The following is a 20,114-nucleotide window of genomic DNA, read 5'->3' as shown; positions in this document are numbered from 1 at the left end:
TCCTTTATGAACAAATTCTTGCAAATCAAAGTAGCTGAGATGAAAAGACATTGTAGCCCATTTTAATTGGTGCCTTGTTTCCTGTAAAGGTGTACAAGACTACCAGGAAACTGAAATCATCAAATTTATGATATATGCTTGTACTAAAACCATTCTGTCCAACTCTAACCAACACATTCAGATAGGCAGCAACTGTACAATCATTACCACTCCTGTGGGTAATCTGGCTATCTGGATAAATCGCCGACTCCAAAGCCAGTCGCCGAATGGCAATCCTCCATCGTGCAAAGTCCATCCTTGGCCCACCTGAGCTCCTGACATACAAAGCTTTCGTCCACAGCCTGGTGGAGTACTGCTCTCCCCTCTGGGCTGGTGCTCCTGCCTCTCACCTTTCTCGGCTTCACGCTGTGGAAACCACGGCATTTAGGATTATTGGTACCTCCTGCGGTGAGGCTGAGTCTTTGGACCTCTCACTCTCTCACTGCAGGCAGGTCGTTGGTCTTTCTGTCTTCTTCCGTCTCCTCTCCGGTGTCGCACCCCCCCCCCCCCCTTGCTCTGTCTGTGATATGTACCTCCTATATTTCCGCAGGGTGCTCAAGGTCTGCCAGAATCCCCCTTCTGGTAAACTACCAAAATCACGAATTACTGCTCACCTTCACTCTTTCATTCCTCTTTTTTCCTGCCTTTGGAATAAACTCCCGCATTCTCTTCAATCCCACTCCTTCCTCCAGGCCTTCAAAAGAGCCGTACACCATCACCTCTTATCTTCCCCCATCCAAAACCTCGATCTTTTCTACCCCCGTTAATCCACCCCAAACCCACCTCCTTCAAATTCCCTGCTTTCCTTTCTGACAGTCCCTGTAATATCCATCTTGTATACCCCGTGTTCCCCGCCCCATCCCTCTCCCTGCCACAGATCTCCTAATGTCTATGTTCCCCACTGTTTTGTCCTACCCTTTCCTGCCTCTCTTGTCTCGTGCCCTCCTTGCTGTGCGTTGTGTGTGTTAGCTCTTATATGAGCCTTGACATTGTGTATATTTTTATTTTTTTAAAATTCCTGAACTGTTCCCTAGCAACTTGTAAGTCTGAATTAACTATAACCAATAACTGTTTGGCAGAACACTGCCTGGCACCCGCTATACACCTCTACTTGCATGGGTTCTTACAAAGCTTAGGGATCCAGAACTTCGTAGTTTGATTTCCTCCATGATATTTCCCCTTCCTTTTATTCTCTCTCCCTCTTTCTTACTTGCCTGTTCTAGCCACACGATGCATCGTGACAGCTGTAGATGAAAGACTCCACTTTCTGTGTGATCCCTTAATTCGGTGACATCCCAGGACTCGCATCCATATAGAAGCACTGATATTACATTGCGATCAAAAATCCTTCGCTTCGTTCTTCTGCTGTATTTCGTTGATTTCCATATTCTTTCATCTCAATGAATGCACCGCTTGCTTTTTCTCTTCTTTGTGGAACATTTTCCCTTTTCACCAGTGACATCACAACTCGATTCCACCTTGATCCAAGTGGCGGTTCACATTGAGGAGCAGTCGCTTGTCGAGCTCGGATTCCGATACCGATTCCACCATCATGAGCAACACTGATGGTTCTCAGAATGTTGAAACTGATCAGTAGAATTTTGTAGAAACTATTGGAGACAAATTAGGGATGGAAACGCTTTCGGGGGAATTGTGTAGCCGTTTGGTTTTGAGCCTTGTGCGAGAGATTCAGACCAAGATGTGACAATGGAGGCGTTGGTGAAGATGAAAACGCCGGTCACTTGGTTCATTACAGATTGGTAGGTTTTGTTTTTCCATTCAATCGACGGTTTATGAGGGATTTTGGATTAATTGATGGATTAGTTTTACTACTCCAGCACAGATATGACACGGTAACAGCACAGACACGACATGACACAGCACGGACAACACTCAGGCACACTCGGACACTGTGGACAAAATGGACGATGAATGATTTGTCCCACCGTAGCAGGCTGACCAGGTGTTTTGTATGTTATGGGATCGTCCCGTTTCATGCCTTCTCGGGACGCCATTTGTGTCTGCGGTCATGCCGTGTCCATGCTGTTGTGCTGTCGTGATGTGTTCTTGCTGTGTCATGCAATGTCGATGTTGTGCCCCAGTGGAAGGGTGAATGGTGCTCGGGGGGGGGGGTGTGGGTTGGTTGTGGGTATTGTGGTGGGATGGTGGAGGAGGGGGGGTGCAGGATGATGGTGGGTATTGTGGATGTGATGGTGGATTGTGGAAGGGGTGTGGGGGCTGGTGGTGGGTATTATTCCAGTGATGGTTGATGGGGGGATGGTTTAAGGGGCTGTGGGCTTGTGGTGGGTATTGCTACATGATGGTTGATGTGGGATTGTGTGGAGAGGTGAGTGGGTGGGATGATGGTGGGTATTGTGGGGGTGATGGTTGCTGGGGGATTATGGAGTGATGATGGAGGGGGGAGGGGGTTGTGGATATTGTTGGGGGTGATGGTTGATCGGGTTTGGGTTCCCTTTTCGCACCAAATCTTGTACCAGAATGAATAGCAATAGTGACAGCATGCAGCCCTGTCTAACCATTGCACTGATCTCAAAGGCAGAAGATGTCTTGTTGCTGCAGATGATGTTACATTTGAAAAAAATATATATTAAAAACGAAGCCATACCCACATCATTCACCTGTGAATGGAGGGCATAACCAATTACCTATTCACAGCTATGGAGGAAATCTGGGAAGGGTTTGAAACGGCAAAGGGGGGCTTACCTTGGGTCGTCTCTCATGGTTGCTTTACAGAGCTTCTTCAGCTCGAAGAACATGGGAGGCATCGATGTATTTATATTTATGTGTATTTATATTTATGTGTATTTATATTTATGTGTATTTATATTTATGTGTATTTATATTTATGTGTATTTATTATATATATATATATATATATATATATATATATATATATATATATATATACGAACAAATACCACTCATCGTTTTGCTGACGGGAATACGGGGGGGGGGGAAGAGGGGTGGGGGGAAAGGGAGAGAAGGGAGGGGAAAGGGAAAGGGAGAGGAGGGAGGGGGAAGGGACGGCAGCACGAGGGGAAGGAAAGGGCAATAAAACACGGCCAAACAGTCACATTTTCTTTTTAACCACCGTGTTCTATATAAAACCTTGCAGAGCATTTACAACCCAAAGACCTGCCTGCATGCATGCATGCATGCATGTTTGTACATGTAGCGACCTTTGCACCCCTACGGTCGGCTCATTCCAAATCTGATTCATACATACTATACTCTGGGGAAGCTGTTTTAAATTCAAAACGAAACCGTCAATCATAAATAGTCCCCTTCTTGAGGGGCAGAGGTGGGATGAGAGTGAGAGGAGGTGGGAGAGTGAGGGAGGGGAGAGAGAGGAGGGAGAGAGGGGGGAGGAATGAGGAGGAAGGATGAAGGATGGGTGGAGGGGTAGAGGAGCTCGGGTAGGTGAGGAAGGGGGGAGGGGAGGGAGAATGATGCATCGTCAAACGTCGCTATACACTCTTGGAGGGGGGCGGGAGCAAGCAGGAGAGGGGGAAGTGGGAAGGGAAGGCAGCATAAGGGGAGGGAATTGGAAGGCAGCACAAGAGGAAGGATTGGGAAGGCAGGACAAGGGGAGGGATTGGGAAGTTAGCATGAGAGGGGGAAATGGGAAGGGCAGTGTCAGGAGAGGGAATAGGAAGGCAGTGCAAGGGGAGGGAATGGGAAGGCAGCATGAAGGGAGGGAATGGGAAGGCAGCACGAGGGGGGATGGGAAGGCAGCGCAAGGGGAGGGAATGGGAAGGAAGCATGAGGGGAGGGGAAGGCAGCACGAGGGGAGGGAATGGGAAGGAAGTGCGAGGGTGGAAATGGGAAGTGCGAGGGTGGGAATGGGAAGGCAGCACAAGGGGAGGGAATGGGAAGGCAGCATGAGGGGAGGGAATGGGAAGGCAGCACGAGGGGAGGGAATGGGAAGGCAGCATGAGGGGAGGGGAAGGCAGCACGAGGGGAGGGAATGGGAAGGAAGTGCGAGGGTGGGAATGGGAAGTGCGAGGGTGGGAATGGGAAGGCAGCACAAGGGGAGGGAATGGGAAGGCAGAACGAGGGGAGGGAATGGGAAGGCAGCACGAGGGGAGGGAATGGGAAGGCAGTGCGAGGGGAGGCAATGGGAAGGCAGCATGAGGGGAGGGAATGGGAAGGTGGAATGGGAAGGCAGCATGAGGGGAGGGAATGGGAAGGTGGAATGGGAAGGCAGCATGAGTGGAGGGAATGGGAAAGCAGCATGAGGAGAGGGAATGCGAGGGCAGCATGAGGGGAGAGAATGGGAGGGCAGTGCGTGGGGAGGGGAAGGAAAGAAGGCAGCACGGGAGGTGAAGGAATGAAGGCAGCGTGAGAGGAGGGGAAGGTATGAAGGCAGTGTGAGAGGGGAAGGTAAGAAGACTGCGTGAGAGGGGAAAGAATGAAGGCAGCATGAGAGGGGAAGGAATGAAGGCAGTGTAAGGGGAATGAAGGAAGTGTAAGGGAAGGGGAAGGCAGAATATGGAGAATGAAGGCAGTGCATGGACAAGGGAAGGAAGTGTGAGGGGAGGGGTACAGGTGCAGTCATTTGGTGAAACTAAAGCAACAAATCCCCTTCACATCCCAAGAAGCCATAAGCATGACTTTCGCGGCAGATGCTTGCATCTTTATTTTTTTTGGTGCTGGTGATCCTTTGTGGTGGTACTCCTTTGACCACTTCTTATACTCAGGATTATGATGGTGCACCAAACACTCATCTCCAGCCACAATATTGAGCATGAATTGGTAATCTTCATGTTCATCAATTCAATAACTGCCCATTACTTTACATGTATATATATATATATATATATATATATATATATATATATATATATATATATATATATATATATATATATATATATATATATATATGTGTGTGTGTGTGTGTGTGTGTGTGTGTGTGTGCGTGTGTGCGTGTGTGTGTGTGTGTGTGTGTGTGTGTGTGTGTGTGTGTGTGTGTACACATTATATATGTGTATATATATATATATATATATATATATATATATATATATATATATATATATATATATTTCTATATATGTACACACACATACACATACATACATAGATGTATACAAAGCACTGAGTTACATTAAAATATCTGATGCAGTGGTTCTGACCAACAGAGGGTGCCTGATACACATCCTCCTGGTTTAGGTACTCATTACCACTTAATAAAAACAAAGTTGTGGCTGACAGGATAGATATCAACATTAAATGGCCAAACTGGTTACGTTGCAGTCTGAGAAAAACACAGAATGGCCCACCGCCTAATGTATTATCAGCTGCTGCATTACTTACCCACAACATCGTTCAGCCTACATGACTTTTTTGACAGGACCATCAGCCCACTGCCTTGGGAAAAGAATCAATTCACAGATGTGTTTCTGGCTCCCTGCCTGTCACCTCTGTTGATCTATCCCTTTTCTTATATGAAAAGGTAAAGAATCAAACATCATAACAAAGCTAAGCCTAAGGACATATTTTGGATCAAAGTCCATGGCTAAACAAAGCTCGGCAAACTAATACACATCCACCTTGGCCCCGAAGGCTCATGGAAGTGATGAACAACAAAGGGATGAGAGGTCAAAACACGAACAATGGAACAGAAGGGTGTATGTGGAGAAGCGACAGAGAAATGGATAAGAAATGAACAGAAATACAGCAGATCAAGTCAAGACATATGGAAATGACAACAGAATGAAGGGAGATAAGTAGAAAGGTACTGTGAGTAAAAAGGAAAAGCTGACCAACAGGGTAAGTCTTGAACAACAGTCAAGGACTGGTGACAAGTTGGTGAGAATCAAAACGATCACGAATAGAAACCCAATAGCAGCTGCTAATTCTAGCTTGATATTATGGAGTGGAAAGAAGAACATGATTTGAGAGGCAAATGACGCAGAAAATGTCTTAATTGTTATAAATCATCGAGGATTGAAACAGAGCATTAATGTGTATTCGTTCAAACTTCCATGACTTTAAGCCCAGACATTGAGGTTGGAGTTCTGGAACACAGCATTCATTGACCATCGTCACCAAATTATATTTTGAATAGATTTAATCTAAAATGGGTTGATCTATTGATTGGTAATTTGATGCGATAAAAAACTTTTCCAACTTGGTCTACATAGTTTGGTATAGATTTTTTATTTTCTCAGTTATTGCAAATGCTGGAGAGAAACAGTCAGTTTGTGGAAATGCGATTCATGGTGAGTATGACGACCTCCTCCAGAGAACAATCTATTTGTTCTATTTCTTCATCTGATGCTATTTTAACCTGAATCAAAAATCCTGATCAATGCGATTTATTTTATATATTGCACAAACATTTAATTAATAACAAATTGAGTTGTTAATATGTTGAACAGTGAAAGAGCTATATTGTCAATCTTTAAATTTCCTCTCCAACGACACTCTGAATACCCACCTCGTCACCACCTCTACTCCCTCTTCCTTCCTTTCCTCTTTTTGTTTTGTGTTTCCATGGCACTGTGTATATATATATATATATATATATATATATATATATATATATATATATATATATATATATATATATATATATATATATATATATTAGGGTGCTTCTAAAAAATGAAAGTTTTTTTTTTAATGCGCAGAACCCTCCATTCAGTGAGGTTCCTACTAGAAATCATTGTGTTAAAATATTTTTTTCTTGAGTCATGTTCTTGAACTTGCACAAGCGATGCAAAGTTGCACAAAGGGCATCAAAAACTGCCAAAAATGATTTTTTTCCTCTTTTCGCAGATCAATTAAAAGTTTATTTTGATATCATCTGAATTTACTGTTTTGAGGGTTTAATTTATATATTCGTATAATTAAATGCATTAAAATGATATTAAATATTGATGTGAAGAAATGAAAATCAGCTCATAAATTGCTAAATCGAAAAATAATGAAGTCCCAACTCAGTCCAAATTTCGGAAACGGAAAGTTTTCTTGTTGAAAGTTGCGCAATTGCACAGCAGTGAGCAGAGCCTTTCTTCATGCGTGCATGAATTAACGCGCAAGCTTGGCAAAAACTTGTTACTTTTCAATGTGTACTTACCACTCTGTAACATTTCCCACTTAACCATGATGTTTTTATCTTTTTTTCAGACTAGAAATTTCTGCATATTTTGGGGGTAATGGCCTCCAGAACGAGATCGAAAAAGGCCATTTGGCTGATTGGATCCCCTAATCCAACACTTCCTGGCCAGAAGCTTCCTTCTAAGGCCAAAGTTCTCCACTTTTTGATGTTCCTTCATGTGGAAATGAATGAGACCCTAACTGCAAGTGTGAATCAAACATCACTAGAGCTAATGAACATCTGGTCCACAGAGGGGATTCCTACTAAGCACCTTCCTGATGTGGTAGTCCATGTGCGAAAATTACACACAACGTGGCAGGGTTTAAAGAAAAGCATCAATCGGAAGACTGCTACCAACATAGAGAAACAAGGCAATTTCAAGGCCGACCTGGATGAGCTGTTTGACATCGCTCACGCTGATGCTATGAATCTTATAAAAATCGATGAGGACAAGGAGTTTCTTGCTTCTCAGCGTGAAAAGGAGCGTCCAGGAAAGATCGGGAGTCTTGACTACAAGACTGCCAGGACTTCAGAGAAAATTATGAAACGTAAGGATGAAGAGAAAAAGAGGAAACAGAAGGCGCTTTTGGAGATGGCCGCAACTTCTGAAACAGCCAACCTCCAGTCTTCCTCCTCCTCCAGCTCTACTGAATCTAGTCCAAGTCGACAACCATCTTCTTCCATCCATCCAACCACCTGTGATTCCCAGCCTCCGAAGAGAAAACGTGGGACAACTGGATTAACATCTGAAGTAACTGAGGCCCTGGATAGAACTCTCCTTAGCGATCGTTCTGCAAGTCGGGTTCTAATTCCATTTGCCAAGCAATTGGGACAAGACATCAATAAACTTTCTCTCAGTCCAAGTGCCATTCGTGCCGCTCGTGTTAAGCACCGGAAGCAATGCGCTGAAGAGATAAAGCAGAGCTTTAAGGTTGACACACCCCTGGTAGTCCACTGGGATTCCAAGCTGATGCCAGACCTAACTGGAAGAGACAAAGTTGACAGGCTGCCAATTCTGGTCACTGGGAATGGTGTGTCAAAAATCCTGGCAATTCCGATGCTGAAAGACTCCAAGGCGGAAGAAACAGCCGTGGTCATCTTTTCAACAGTTAAGGAGTGGAACCTGATTGGACGTGTCAAAGGGATGTGTTTTGACATGACAGCTGTTAATACTGGAATCAGGGGTGGGGTCTGTGTTCGTATTGAAAACATCCTTGATCATCAACTTCTTTATTTTGCGTGTCGGCACCATGTCTTAGAACTTGTTTTGGAAGCAATTTACTCTTCTTCGGTCGATGAAGCATCCCGAGGGCCAGACATCACCTTATTCCAAACCTTCCGGGACTGCTGGCTCCATTTTAATTTCACGCAGTACTTGACTGCTGCTGATGATGCAAGCACAGCCACCGATATCCATCCATGGGCCAATTCTGTCATTCAGCATGCCCAAGAGCTTCTGAAGCAGAAGCATCCCCAAGACGACCACAAAAAACTTCTCCAACTGACGATCATTTTCCTTGGAGGCGTCCCTTCTGGACATCAGGTTCCAACATTCAGGGCACCTGGCGCCGTTCACCGAGCGCGTTGGATGGCTCGTGCAATTTACTGCTTCAAGATCTGGATGTTTCAAGGGCAGTTCTCGGATTTTCTCACGAAACGCGCGTCATCATCCCGCAGTACATGTCGCACAGAACGCCTGTTTAGCGGGATCAAGCAGGTCTGTCTTTTTGTTGCTAAGCACTATATCAGGGCCTGGTTCGACGCTCGAAATGCTGCTTCCGCGCCAAAGAATGACCTCCAGCTCCTTCAAGCCCTCCATTCCTTGAATCATGCTGCATACAAAACAATGAGCCGCCATCTGTGGTACCTGAGCGAAGTTAACGTCGGCCTTGCACTCTTTGATGACAACTTAGATTCGTCAGAAAAGATCGCCATGGTAATAAACATGAAGGATGTGGAGGGTTCAGAGGATCCATCTCGACGAGTCTGGCTTCCCAATCCAGAGGGAAAGAAGCTGTCTGACCTCTGCTCCTCCCAAACTAAAAATCTCTTTACGCTCCTCGAGCTGCCAGAAGACTTTCTCGAGGAAAAGGATCCATCAAACTGGAAGAGCTTTGAATCCTACGTCAAAGCAAAGCAGAGGGTTGACTCTTTGAACGTCGTGAATGATGCGGCCGAAAGAGGCGTCGCCCTCATCCAAGATTTCACGAAAGCTGGTCGAACAAGAGATGAAGCTCAAGTGCAGTACCTTGTTCAAGTGATGGAGGATGACTGACGGAAATACCCAAAGGCCTCAAAGAAAACTTTGATTTTATAAAGGCATATTATTTACTTTTCAGGATAATTTTTTTTAATTGTTTTCATCAAAAGAGATTTTCCTTTTAATTTAGCCATGTTGTACTAATGGAGAAGGATGTCAAGTGCCTGCGCAAGTCCTAAATATTATTTAATCTTAATAAAACTTGGAAGATTTTAGTTTTTCATGAAACCTCACCATTTGGAAGGTTCTGCAAACTTCTATTGCAAATTTGAATTTTTACCATAGTAGCTAAAAGCGCCCTAATATATATATATATATATATATATATATATATATATATATATATATATATATATATATATATATATATATATATATATCATAAATGAGGTTCCAGTTAATTGGTAAAGGAATTTTCTTGAATACAAGATATTGACCCTTTGAACCCTGAGCTCCTTGGACTTTTGGCTCCCCAACCCTGAGCTTCCTGGAGAAAAATCCGCCCGCTCGGGGATATGGAGGTTTCAATAGCAGCTGGTAAAATGGCTGCAAGAGTTTAAGGGTTAATGGAAACCTTATTGACTTTGAAAAAAAAGGAAGACGTATAAAGGCAACAAGATTTTCTATTCTCTTCCAGGAGCCTTGGCACCTGTATTAAAAAGTTATCTTGTTGCACTTTTTATTTTCTGCGAATGAAGTTAACATTCTCGAATTGTTAAGCTAAATCCATTTTGGTAGTTTCAAGCAACACCACCATTTGGGTCCATGTGGAATCCTCATTATATGAAATCGTGATTATAACCATCATTAAAGGATAATGCATATCTCGACAGCAACGTCATTTCTTGAGAACCTTATCAATGGAGTACAACGAAAACGTGGGGAAAAAGATGAACAATATCAGCCAACAATTTGGAGAGAAAGTTTTTAAGTGACATATCTTTGCGAGATGATGTTTTTAATCTGGCAGGAGTGATCAACGATGTTAGAGCAAAGGTATGTTATGATAAAGACCCATACGGTGAGGGGAGCAATGGAAAATGGAGCAGAGGGAAGGGGATCGTCGCAGAGGAAGATAGTGGTATGATAGTGAAATGAGAGGTCTAAGGAAATGTGAGAAAAATGTAGGCGAGTGAGGGGGAAGTGTCAAACAGTAAGGATAGCATTGGAGAGTGAAGGGGGGAAAAATGACAAATCAAGAGGAACAAATGAGGGAACATAAGACGGAATCAGTGGTTGAGGAGTAATGCTGGAAACCTTCATGTTTAAGGATTGCAGAAAAGGTTCTATTTGCGTTTTAAAAGAATTTTTTTTTTTTGCCATAAAGTGACGAATGAACCTTAAACAAGACACGCTTATCATTGAATGTTCATTGAGAACAAATCATTTGAACATCACCAATTAGAATGATACTCATCAATCACTTCACCTTTCCACAACACCTCTTTTCACCGCTTTGCACTCATTTTGTTCACATCTTTCTTTTGCCATCCTTTATGCTTTAATAGTGAACAAAGCTTTGAGTTTTCCTGTAATTTCCTATTTGGCTTTTTCTCCTCAATGGCTTCAATCAATCATAATCAGGATCCATCATATAACATGTGCATTTAGAATATCTTAAAATAGAGTGGAAAACTACTTTAAAATATCGATGTCAAACATGTAATAAATGCTAAATAATCCCTTACCTTCTCTATGAGTCTCAATTTCTATATGAATAAATAAAATCCTTGATATGAAACATTTTTTTGATTTGTATTAAGAAAACAGTTGAGCTTGGCGCACCGAGTAAAGCTTACCAAGCGCGACACGGGCAGCAGAGGCATCATAGCTGATCCAGAAGGATACCCAGGAGAGGATTGTAATAAGTGTCGAGGGCATATATGTCTGAAGGATGAAGTATCCGATGTTCCTCTTCAGTCGAAAACTTAACGACAGCCGTGGATAGCTACCTGGAAATGGCATGTATAAAAGATCAAGTTAAAACCTCATGCACAATTCCCATTACATGGTGCGTTGGGTGAGAGGGAAACAGATGTACATCTAAAATGGCCAAAAATCTGTCAGTAAATTTCAGGATGAAAAGACAAGAGAGATTTCAAGCCAAATTTATGATCTCAGAGTGCTATGAAGCACAGAATATTACTTGGAAATTTGTAATGAATTATCACTGGTTTGTTGTGTGCTATTATTATTTTATTGATAACTAGTAGGGGCTGCCCAGCAGTGTCAGAGGGTGGAAGGGGGGGGGGGGGGTAGGTGAGGGAGTACCTGGCTGGGTGAGCTTTTCCCAGTGGTGATTTCAGGATGTGTTGGACATTGAAAAGCTAAAGTTATTGGCCTCATGGTGGTTACCTTATGCCTGTGGGCTGGCGGCATCACTGCCGGATCCCACATCCCAATATACACTTTATAGCGGCGTTTAGTGGCCTCAAAGCGGACGTCAAGGCTCAGGTATGGTCGCGTGGAACCTTGTCCAGATTCTGAAGTACCTACACCCAAAATTCGGGGCCTCGAGATGCTACAGTACGGTCATGAAAGAGTCACGTACAAATGCACAAATAAAACTTCAAAATAATTACAAGATAAATCCTTATTGGATGTCCTTAACTGACAAGTATTACCTCTTATCTAGTGTGTGAACACGTGTGTATCCAGTGATAAATTGTCGAATTGCGACAACAGGTACAACTGATACTTTTATGATATTCCATGGATTTGCTTCTGCTTACTGGAATGACCTCATCTCATGGTACTGACTATCTCGTATACTTTGCTCAACAAGTCTAAATGTTCTGACATCACCAAAAACCAAGCAGAAATCAGTTGGTCATTGGGACTTTTTGAAAATAGGCCCCACATGTTGGAACTCTTTACCCTCTGGATAATCATCCTTTTCGAACTATCCTTCAAATCAGGGTTGGAGATGCAATTGAACCTATTTTAATGTTAAGTGAGATGTATTGCTTCTATGATAACTGAAAACATCGATGTGAGCTCCTAGGGTGCTGTGAATATAAGAAGCTTCTGAAAACGTTATTGGAATAAAATATAAAAGTCTGAGAAACACCGGCGTTTTAACAATTTTCATTGCACTTGTCTATTTGTCCTCAAAACTGTGTATGCCAGTAAAATACAGGTTTTTAGATTTATCCTTCAACCATGTCTCAGATGCTTTAGCCAGTTCCTCATGGTTGGTGACTCGACTGCCAGGCACGTGGGATTTCCAATGTCAAAACAGAATTCTGTCAGTTCTGGGCTCTACAGGAGGAAGGGGTGGGTGATCCAGTTGCTCAAAGTAACAGTGACGAATGGTGGTCTTTATAACATGGGCCTTGTGCACAGGCGCATTGTCAGGAAATGGGAGCACAGTTGGTCAACACCAATCGGCGTTTGTCCTTGACGGCAAACGTTGGCCTGCTGCAATTTTTGCTTGTGACTGGCATAATATGTCCATGTGATTGTAGTTTCGGAGGCATGTCATCAATCTGCAGGATTCCCTTGCCATCTCCAGAAAATCTAGACCGTGAACTTGCCAGTTGAGGGTTGGGTGTTAAATTTATTGGGTGCCGGTGATCCCTTGTGCTTTCATGGCATAGATTCCAACTGGGTTTAAGAATCCGTGTGGGGAAGCCACATTTCTTCACTCGTTACTTGATGAGTGACCAAGTCAGCTGGATCTGTTTTGTACAATTCAATGAGCTTGCAATGTGTTGCCAACCATTACTGTATATTGTAAATACAGAGGTTTTGAGTAAATAGTTTCTGGCAGCTTGGACATTCCTAAGTGTTCCTGTGTGATAGTAAACAAGCTACCTTGAGAAATTACACACTGTTGTTATTTTGATAACCTTAACAGGTTTATCCTCCATGATTAATGCCTCGACCTGGGCAATAGTCATCCTGACGTGGGGTCATCTTCAAAGGACTCATGTCATGCACACACAAAGTTAGCCACCAATTTGCCTGTTGTGGGATATAACAGTGCAGGTGTGTCATATGTGGCCACCATGCATGGATTTCTTTGAAGCTGGAACCTTCTTTGTGTAAAATATTTCACTGATACAATTAACCATCTTAGTGAAACTGAGCAACGAGGTGGACCTTGTAACCTCCTGGATTATACTCTGAAAAAACAAACTATTTCAGATTAATGAAACTAATGGCATACAGGTATACATATAAAGTTTATGATGGACAAACAAATAGCAGTTCTTGGGTGCAAATAAATGCTTTATTTCAAGAATACTTTGAACACTCCTTATAAGTGGAAAATCTGGTCCATTTGTTGGTTTTGTAGTGTTTCAACGTTGTGTGGTCTGTATTATTTTTTCAACAAATTATAAAAGATGGAAATGTACTGTGGGACTCATTGGTAATGGGCTTTGTGAGTCAGTTAATTGTGCTGGCAAATGTTAGTGAAGGATGTCAGGTCAGGTATGGGAGCATGGGCCGGAGCAGTGCGTCACTGCGTCCACTTTCTGCCGGTACTCAGGGGCCTCTGTTCCAGTTTGTATTTTAGTGAAGAATGTGATCGGACCTAATTTGATCAACTGTCCACACAAGGTGGCAGGCGTAATATTTTGCCTGTTTCCAGATAATAGAAACAAAGGTGGAGGAAGTGGAATTGGGGGCGGCGGCAGGGGGGGGAGGATTGGGGGGTGTTTTGATCCACAGCTTGTGGTAAGAATAGCATGGATCGTGTGGCCGCGTAGAATAGATTACTCTTGTAACACGGAAAATGTCAGAGTAAGTTGCTTGTAAAACTTGCACTGAGAAGGCAGTGAGGATTAACTTAAAGACAGTATCCTACTGTAATTAAATAAGGCAATTATATATATATATATATATGTCGGTATGTATGAATGTATGTATGTATGTATGTCCATCTGAAAATCGTAGCAAAAAAAAATGTGTACTGAGTCATGTGACAGTGCGAGATATGGTACTGAGCAAACCAAGATATTCCAGTTTTGTATTTTTAATTAATTTTCTGAAATTTGTAGAATTTGTTTTGCACTTGGAAGTTTTGGGGTATGATGTGGAAAAAGTCTTGTTTTAGTAATTTAATTCCAGGAATTAAGGCAACAAAAGGTGAACATTTTGAAAGGGGGTATATATACATGTGTGTATACATATATACAGTATATATATACATATATACAGTATATATATATATATATATATATATATATATATAGTATATGTACAGTATATGTATAGTATATATATATATATATATATATATATATATATATATCTGTGTCGTAAGAGGCGACCAGGGTTGCGTCAGGAAGGGCATCCGGCGTAAAACATGTGCCAAATCACTATGCGTATCATACCGATGATCCGCTGTGGCGACCCCTAACGAGAGCAGCCGAAGGAAGAAGAAGAAGAAGATATATATATATACATATATATATATATATATATATATATATATATATATATATATATATATATACACACATATCATTGACTCCTCCCACACTCCTCCAGCTGAAATAGATGCAAAAAGCAACCCAAGAGGACTGACACAAGGTAAGTGCTAACGCTGTTTCGAATCCTTCCTGGATTTCCTCAAGAACTATAAATACGGTCACACAAAGTAAACACATGAGAATCCCAATGCTACACACTCCCTCAGCTACCGGACCAGTTTCATCACTTGTTGGCGAATCATCAGTGATAGTGTAGACAGCAATGCATAACAATGAGGCTCCCAAGCATGTACCATGTGCAAACGTCAAAAGCAGTAAATATATTGTTGCGGATTCGCGCCCGCCGGCGTGCGAACGGCCACGTAACTCGAATCGCGGCACGTCGCCCACCGGACGGACAATCCCGTCGTGACCCTCTCGGACTAACGCCGGGAACTAGTCACGGGTGGGCCTTTCGGCCTCACCACGATCGTGCCAATCGGCCCCCCGCGTGGGATAGGGTTGCTCGCCAAATTCGACCTACCTAAGTACCCACACGGAGGGTAGACCGGGCGATCGCACCTCGCCGCAGGTCGACTTCGGACACGGGCCACTTTAAGCGACCCGTTCCGTACTATCGGGATAACCGAGTGGTGTTATCGTCGGCCTCGACGGTTCAATTAATTATCGGGCGTATTTAGCCCACGACCAACCCCTTACGTGAAGTAAGATGGAGATTCAATTCAAGAAAAGACGAAGCGAAACGGGAAAAACAGTTCAACATAAAGCACATTTATTTCGCGCTGAACGGAAAGCACACATATACAATTACACCAAAAGCAAATGTAAAAGAAGAAGAAACACACAATAATACACAAAAAGCAAATGTAAAAGCAAAACACAATGCAGATATACCACCGACGACCGAGCACACGGCAACACTTATACAGTTTTACTTCACAGACGGCGCCGACAACACATATACTCAAAGCAAAACAAAAGGACCACCCTCAAGGATGATGGGGGCAGACGGGCCTGGGGCCGAGACCGCATCGGGCCTACCCGTCTGATGATGAGCCGCAAAATGGCGGTGGCGCCCCGACTCCGCGGGCCTCGCGGACAGTGTCTGGAATGGGGTGGGAACGGGGCCCCCTTCTCGCACTATCTCAGCGCGGGGGGAAACAGGAGGGGGTTGTTGATGCTCGGGGGAAGGAGGATATCTCCCTGGCTCGGGTCCCGCGACGAGCGTCTCCACCACGACCTCGGTCGCATTGCCGGCCTCTCCTCTCCGCAGCTCCCCGACTCTGACACGAGCACCCCCTCGACTGCCTTCGCCGCCGCCACCTCCCCAACTCTCCACAGCTCCGTCCAACTGCCTTCTCCGACTCCTCTCTTGACTGGCTCTTCCCAACTCAACTCCGAACTGCCTTGACTGACTACTACTGCTTCTTCTTCCCAACTCCACCGACTGCGAACTGCCTCGTTTGGCGAGCGAACGCAGCCCTTTATAGCCCCTGGGGCCTCGCTCCTTCACCTTCGACCCTTTACCTTTGACCCTTCACCTCTGGCTGGCTCCCCATTGGACCGAGGAAAAGTGGGCGTGAATACTTTTTGATCCATGAATTTGCATATAGCGATATTACTCCAACGCACCTGGAGGCGGGGCCAAATCGCCCCACGCTCGCCGATAGGACGGAACAGAAGTGGGCGTGAGTCGTTTTTGATCCGTTTTCTTCGGAAAGGCTGTGATGTTTCTGCACACGCTGCTCGGTGCACGCCCTGCACGAGTCCAGTATCGGTGCCCACAAGCGGCGCGGAAATGGTGGTGATGCGATGGTTGCGAGAGCGAGATGTGACGGTAAAGGTCGTGGCTGTTGGCGTTGTTGTTGTTGTTGTGAAGCGGCGTTGCGGCTGGTGGTTGTTGTGTGATGGCTGTTGAGACGTGGTTGGTGGTGGTAGTAATGGCGGCTGGTCCAAAATAAAGATAGTAAAAGAAAAACGGCTATCTAGAGGGTCGCAGCCCGAATGAATGACATTTATTCCCTCTAAACAACGGGTTTGGGCCTAACTACACATATACTTACAGAGATATCTCACCTAAGGGACCTGAATGGTGGTTTGCGAATTTCATCAACCACAACAATAAAAACAAAGAAAGACCTACTCACATCTCTGACCATTGAATGGAGATAATATCCAATTAGCTCTCACCTAATCAACTAAACCCAGGTTGCAAGAAATTAAAATATAGACTGCTTTTGACGTTTGCACATGGTATATGCTTGGGAGCCTCACTGGGAGTCTCATATATGTATGTATGTATATTGCTGCCAATGCTATCGCTGATGATTCGCCAACAAGTGATGAAACTGGTCCGGTAGCTGAGCAGGTGTGGAGAATAGGGATTCTCATGTGTGTACTATTTGTGAATGTTTTTATAGTTGTTGAGGAACTCTGGGAAGGGTTTGAAACAGCATTAACACTTACCTTATGTAAGTCTTCCTGGGTTGCTTTACGCAACTTCTTCGGCTCGAGGAGTGTGGGAGTAGTCAATTATTTATATAATCCCAGCCACATGGGTTTAGTTGATTCGGTGAGAGCTGACTGGATATTCCATCCATTCACAGGTGAGAGATGTGGGTGGGTCTTTCTCTCTCTCTCTATATATATATATATATATATATATATATATATATATATATATATATATATATATATATATATATATATATATATATATATATATATATATATATATATATATATATATATATATATATATATATATATAAAATTTTACACAAATGTAAAAATAGAAACATGCAAATCAAGAGTAGAAGTTATATATATATATATATATATATATATATATATATCCATATATGTATGCATGTATATGTATATTTGGATATATATATATATATATATATATATATATATAGATATTTAGAAATATATGTATATGTATGTATGTATGTATGTATATATATATATATATATATATATATATATATATATATATATATATATATATATATATATATATATATATATATATATATATATGAATGCATATTTAGAAATATATGTATATGTATATATATATATATATATATATATATGTATATATATATATATATATATATATATATATAAAACTTTAGAAATATATATGTGTATATATATATATATATATATATATATATATACATATATATATATATATATATATATATATATATATATATATATATATATATATATATATATATATATTCTTCTTCTTCTTTCGGCTGCTCCCGTTGGGGGTCGCCACAGCGGATCATCCTTCTGATCCGCATAGTGATTTGGCACAGGTTTTATGCCGGATGCCCTTGCTGACGCAACCCTGGTCGCCTCTTACAACACAGGGATATGGTACACCTATTCTAACCGGGGTATACACCGGCCCAGTACACTGGTACTCATTTCGCCGACCTCGGAAGGACGACAGGCTGAGTCAACCCCCTGGTGTATTAATTCAGTGGCCCAACGGGGCTTGAACTCAGGACCTTTTGGATCCCAAGCCGCTGCCCTAACCACTGAGCAAACACCAGGCATATATATATATATATATATATATATATATATATATATATATATATATATATATATATATATATATATATATATATATATATATATATATGTTTGTATATATATTGTTGCGGGCTGGAGGTCCGGTGGTGAGAACGACCACGAGGTGGGGGGAGGTTACGTCGTCTCCCACCAGACTCTCCGGAATTGTAGGCCGTCCCTCTTGGTTAATTCAGTGAGGTGACGGGTCGCTTAACCGACCGTGGATGCCAATACCTCCACCGCGTACCGGAGGGTCTTTTTGTCTCGAACCAATTTACCTAATTAACTATGCGGTGTCGTCTTCCGGGGAACCACGCCCTCAGTACGCCTTGCCCGAACCAGACCACTCTACTGACTACCAACTGCCAACTACCTTTCCGGTTTGGATGCAGCGAGCGGATCTGCCAAGGTCGTACCGGCTGGAATGAACGAATTATCGGGTATAAAAATCCGGCTAAAACTCAGATCCGAACCATGCTGGGCCAATTAAAGAAAGGACAGAAACGAACTGGGAACAATTCTGCAGTATTTTATTTACAATAAAGAAGACACAGAGCAAGACTTATCACGGAATATACAATCAAGAATTTACAATGTTCAAAAATACTAATATAGTTTCTACTTACAAGTTTTACTTACTTCTACTTACAGCCCATACAATCAGATGATTTATTAAAAGACCCCCGCAGCCAGAGAGGGAGAGACGAGCTGGGGGTCGCAGTTCACTTGGGTACCTGCACGTTGAAGGGAGGGGGTGCTCCACAGTGTGGCAACCGCTATTGGTCGTGCGGCTCAGCCCACAGTCACAAGCCTGGGGCTCGTGCCCGTGGAGGAACCCGAGCGGAGCAGTCGGAGTCCCAGGGCGGAGATCAGGGTCAAAGATGGGAACCAGGAAAACTCCAACGAATGCCAGCCAAATGCAGAACTCCACTCGAACGCCCCAGACTCCAGCTCAAACCGCGCGACACACCAACCAACTCAACTCCTCCAAAAAACATCCACTCTGAGGATCACGTCGTATTTTTATGGACCTCCCCAAATGGGGCAGGGGCTGGGTGAAACAGACATCACCGTCCACCCCGATTGGACAGGGTCTTCATGGGGTCTGCTCTTTCTGGGCGGGGCCTCAGCCAAACCAGGAGGCCCGCCCCCCCTCCTTCCACGCGTGTGGACTCATCAAGGGGAAGATCCAATGTTGAAAAGGAACGTTTGTAGAAGTGCAAAGGAACGGCGGACTGGACGTTTTTTCCCGTATGCTGTGGCCAGCGAGGCGAGAATTGCAAGTGCTGGAAGGTACTGTGGTTGGTTATTGGATGGTCTGTTGGGTGTTCGTTGGATGGTCTGTTGGATGGTTTGTTGGATGGTTTGTTGGATGGTTGTTAGATGGTCTGTTGGATGGTCGTTAGATGGTCGTTAGATGTAACAACCTATCTAAAAGGACATCGCAATGCACACCTTAATTCTCTCACAAGACAAAAGGAAGGGACCTGTCTCACATGTACTTCATGGAATAACTGACTCTTGGGACATCTGTATGTTTGAATGCATATGGGTTCCAGATCCGTTACACTATGTATGTATCCATCCATCCATCCATTGGGATCATACTCTGTGCAGAGCGTTGGTGCTGCCCAAGCAGTCTCCTTGG

The 20,114-nt window shown here is 43.2% G+C and overlaps 2 protein-coding genes across 10 annotated transcripts in view; one reads left to right on the top strand and one right to left on the bottom strand.

The window, feature by feature from the left end:
- GABRA6 (gamma-aminobutyric acid type A receptor subunit alpha6) overlaps window positions 1–20,114 on the top strand; it is a 453,203-nt gene that overhangs the window by 30,085 nt on the left and 403,004 nt on the right. The window contains exon 2 of one of the 2 annotated variants that reach the window (XM_085851835.1): window positions 7,198–9,501. The exons of the other annotated variant lie outside the window; for it this stretch is intronic. Coding sequence (XP_085707961.1) covers window positions 7,227–9,443 — 2,217 coding nt within the window. The 5' untranslated portion in view covers window positions 7,198–7,226 and the 3' untranslated portion in view covers window positions 9,444–9,501. Of the gene's footprint in view, window positions 1–7,197; window positions 9,502–20,114 lie in introns of those variants that run through there. 2 annotated transcript variants of the gene reach the window in all.
- LOC147014140 (gamma-aminobutyric acid receptor subunit beta-3-like) overlaps window positions 1–20,114 on the bottom strand; it is a 272,785-nt gene that overhangs the window by 48,309 nt on the left and 204,362 nt on the right. For all 8 annotated transcript variants that reach the window (XR_015050658.1, XM_085851840.1, XM_085851844.1 and 5 more), the window contains one exon: window positions 11,228–11,380. Coding sequence is in view for 7 of the 8 variants with exons in the window: in XM_085851840.1 (XP_085707966.1) it covers window positions 11,228–11,380 (153 nt within the window). In the remaining variant the exon portion in view is untranslated. The remainder of the gene's footprint in view (window positions 1–11,227; window positions 11,381–20,114) is intronic.

The sequence above is a fragment of the Eptatretus burgeri genome, chromosome 13 (assembly GCF_056783735.1).
Source record: "Eptatretus burgeri isolate ZD-2024b chromosome 13, Ebu_testis_v1, whole genome shotgun sequence".
NCBI lineage: Eukaryota > Metazoa > Chordata > Myxini > Myxiniformes > Myxinidae > Eptatretus > Eptatretus burgeri.
This window is presented reverse-complemented; position numbering and strand designations above follow the sequence as displayed.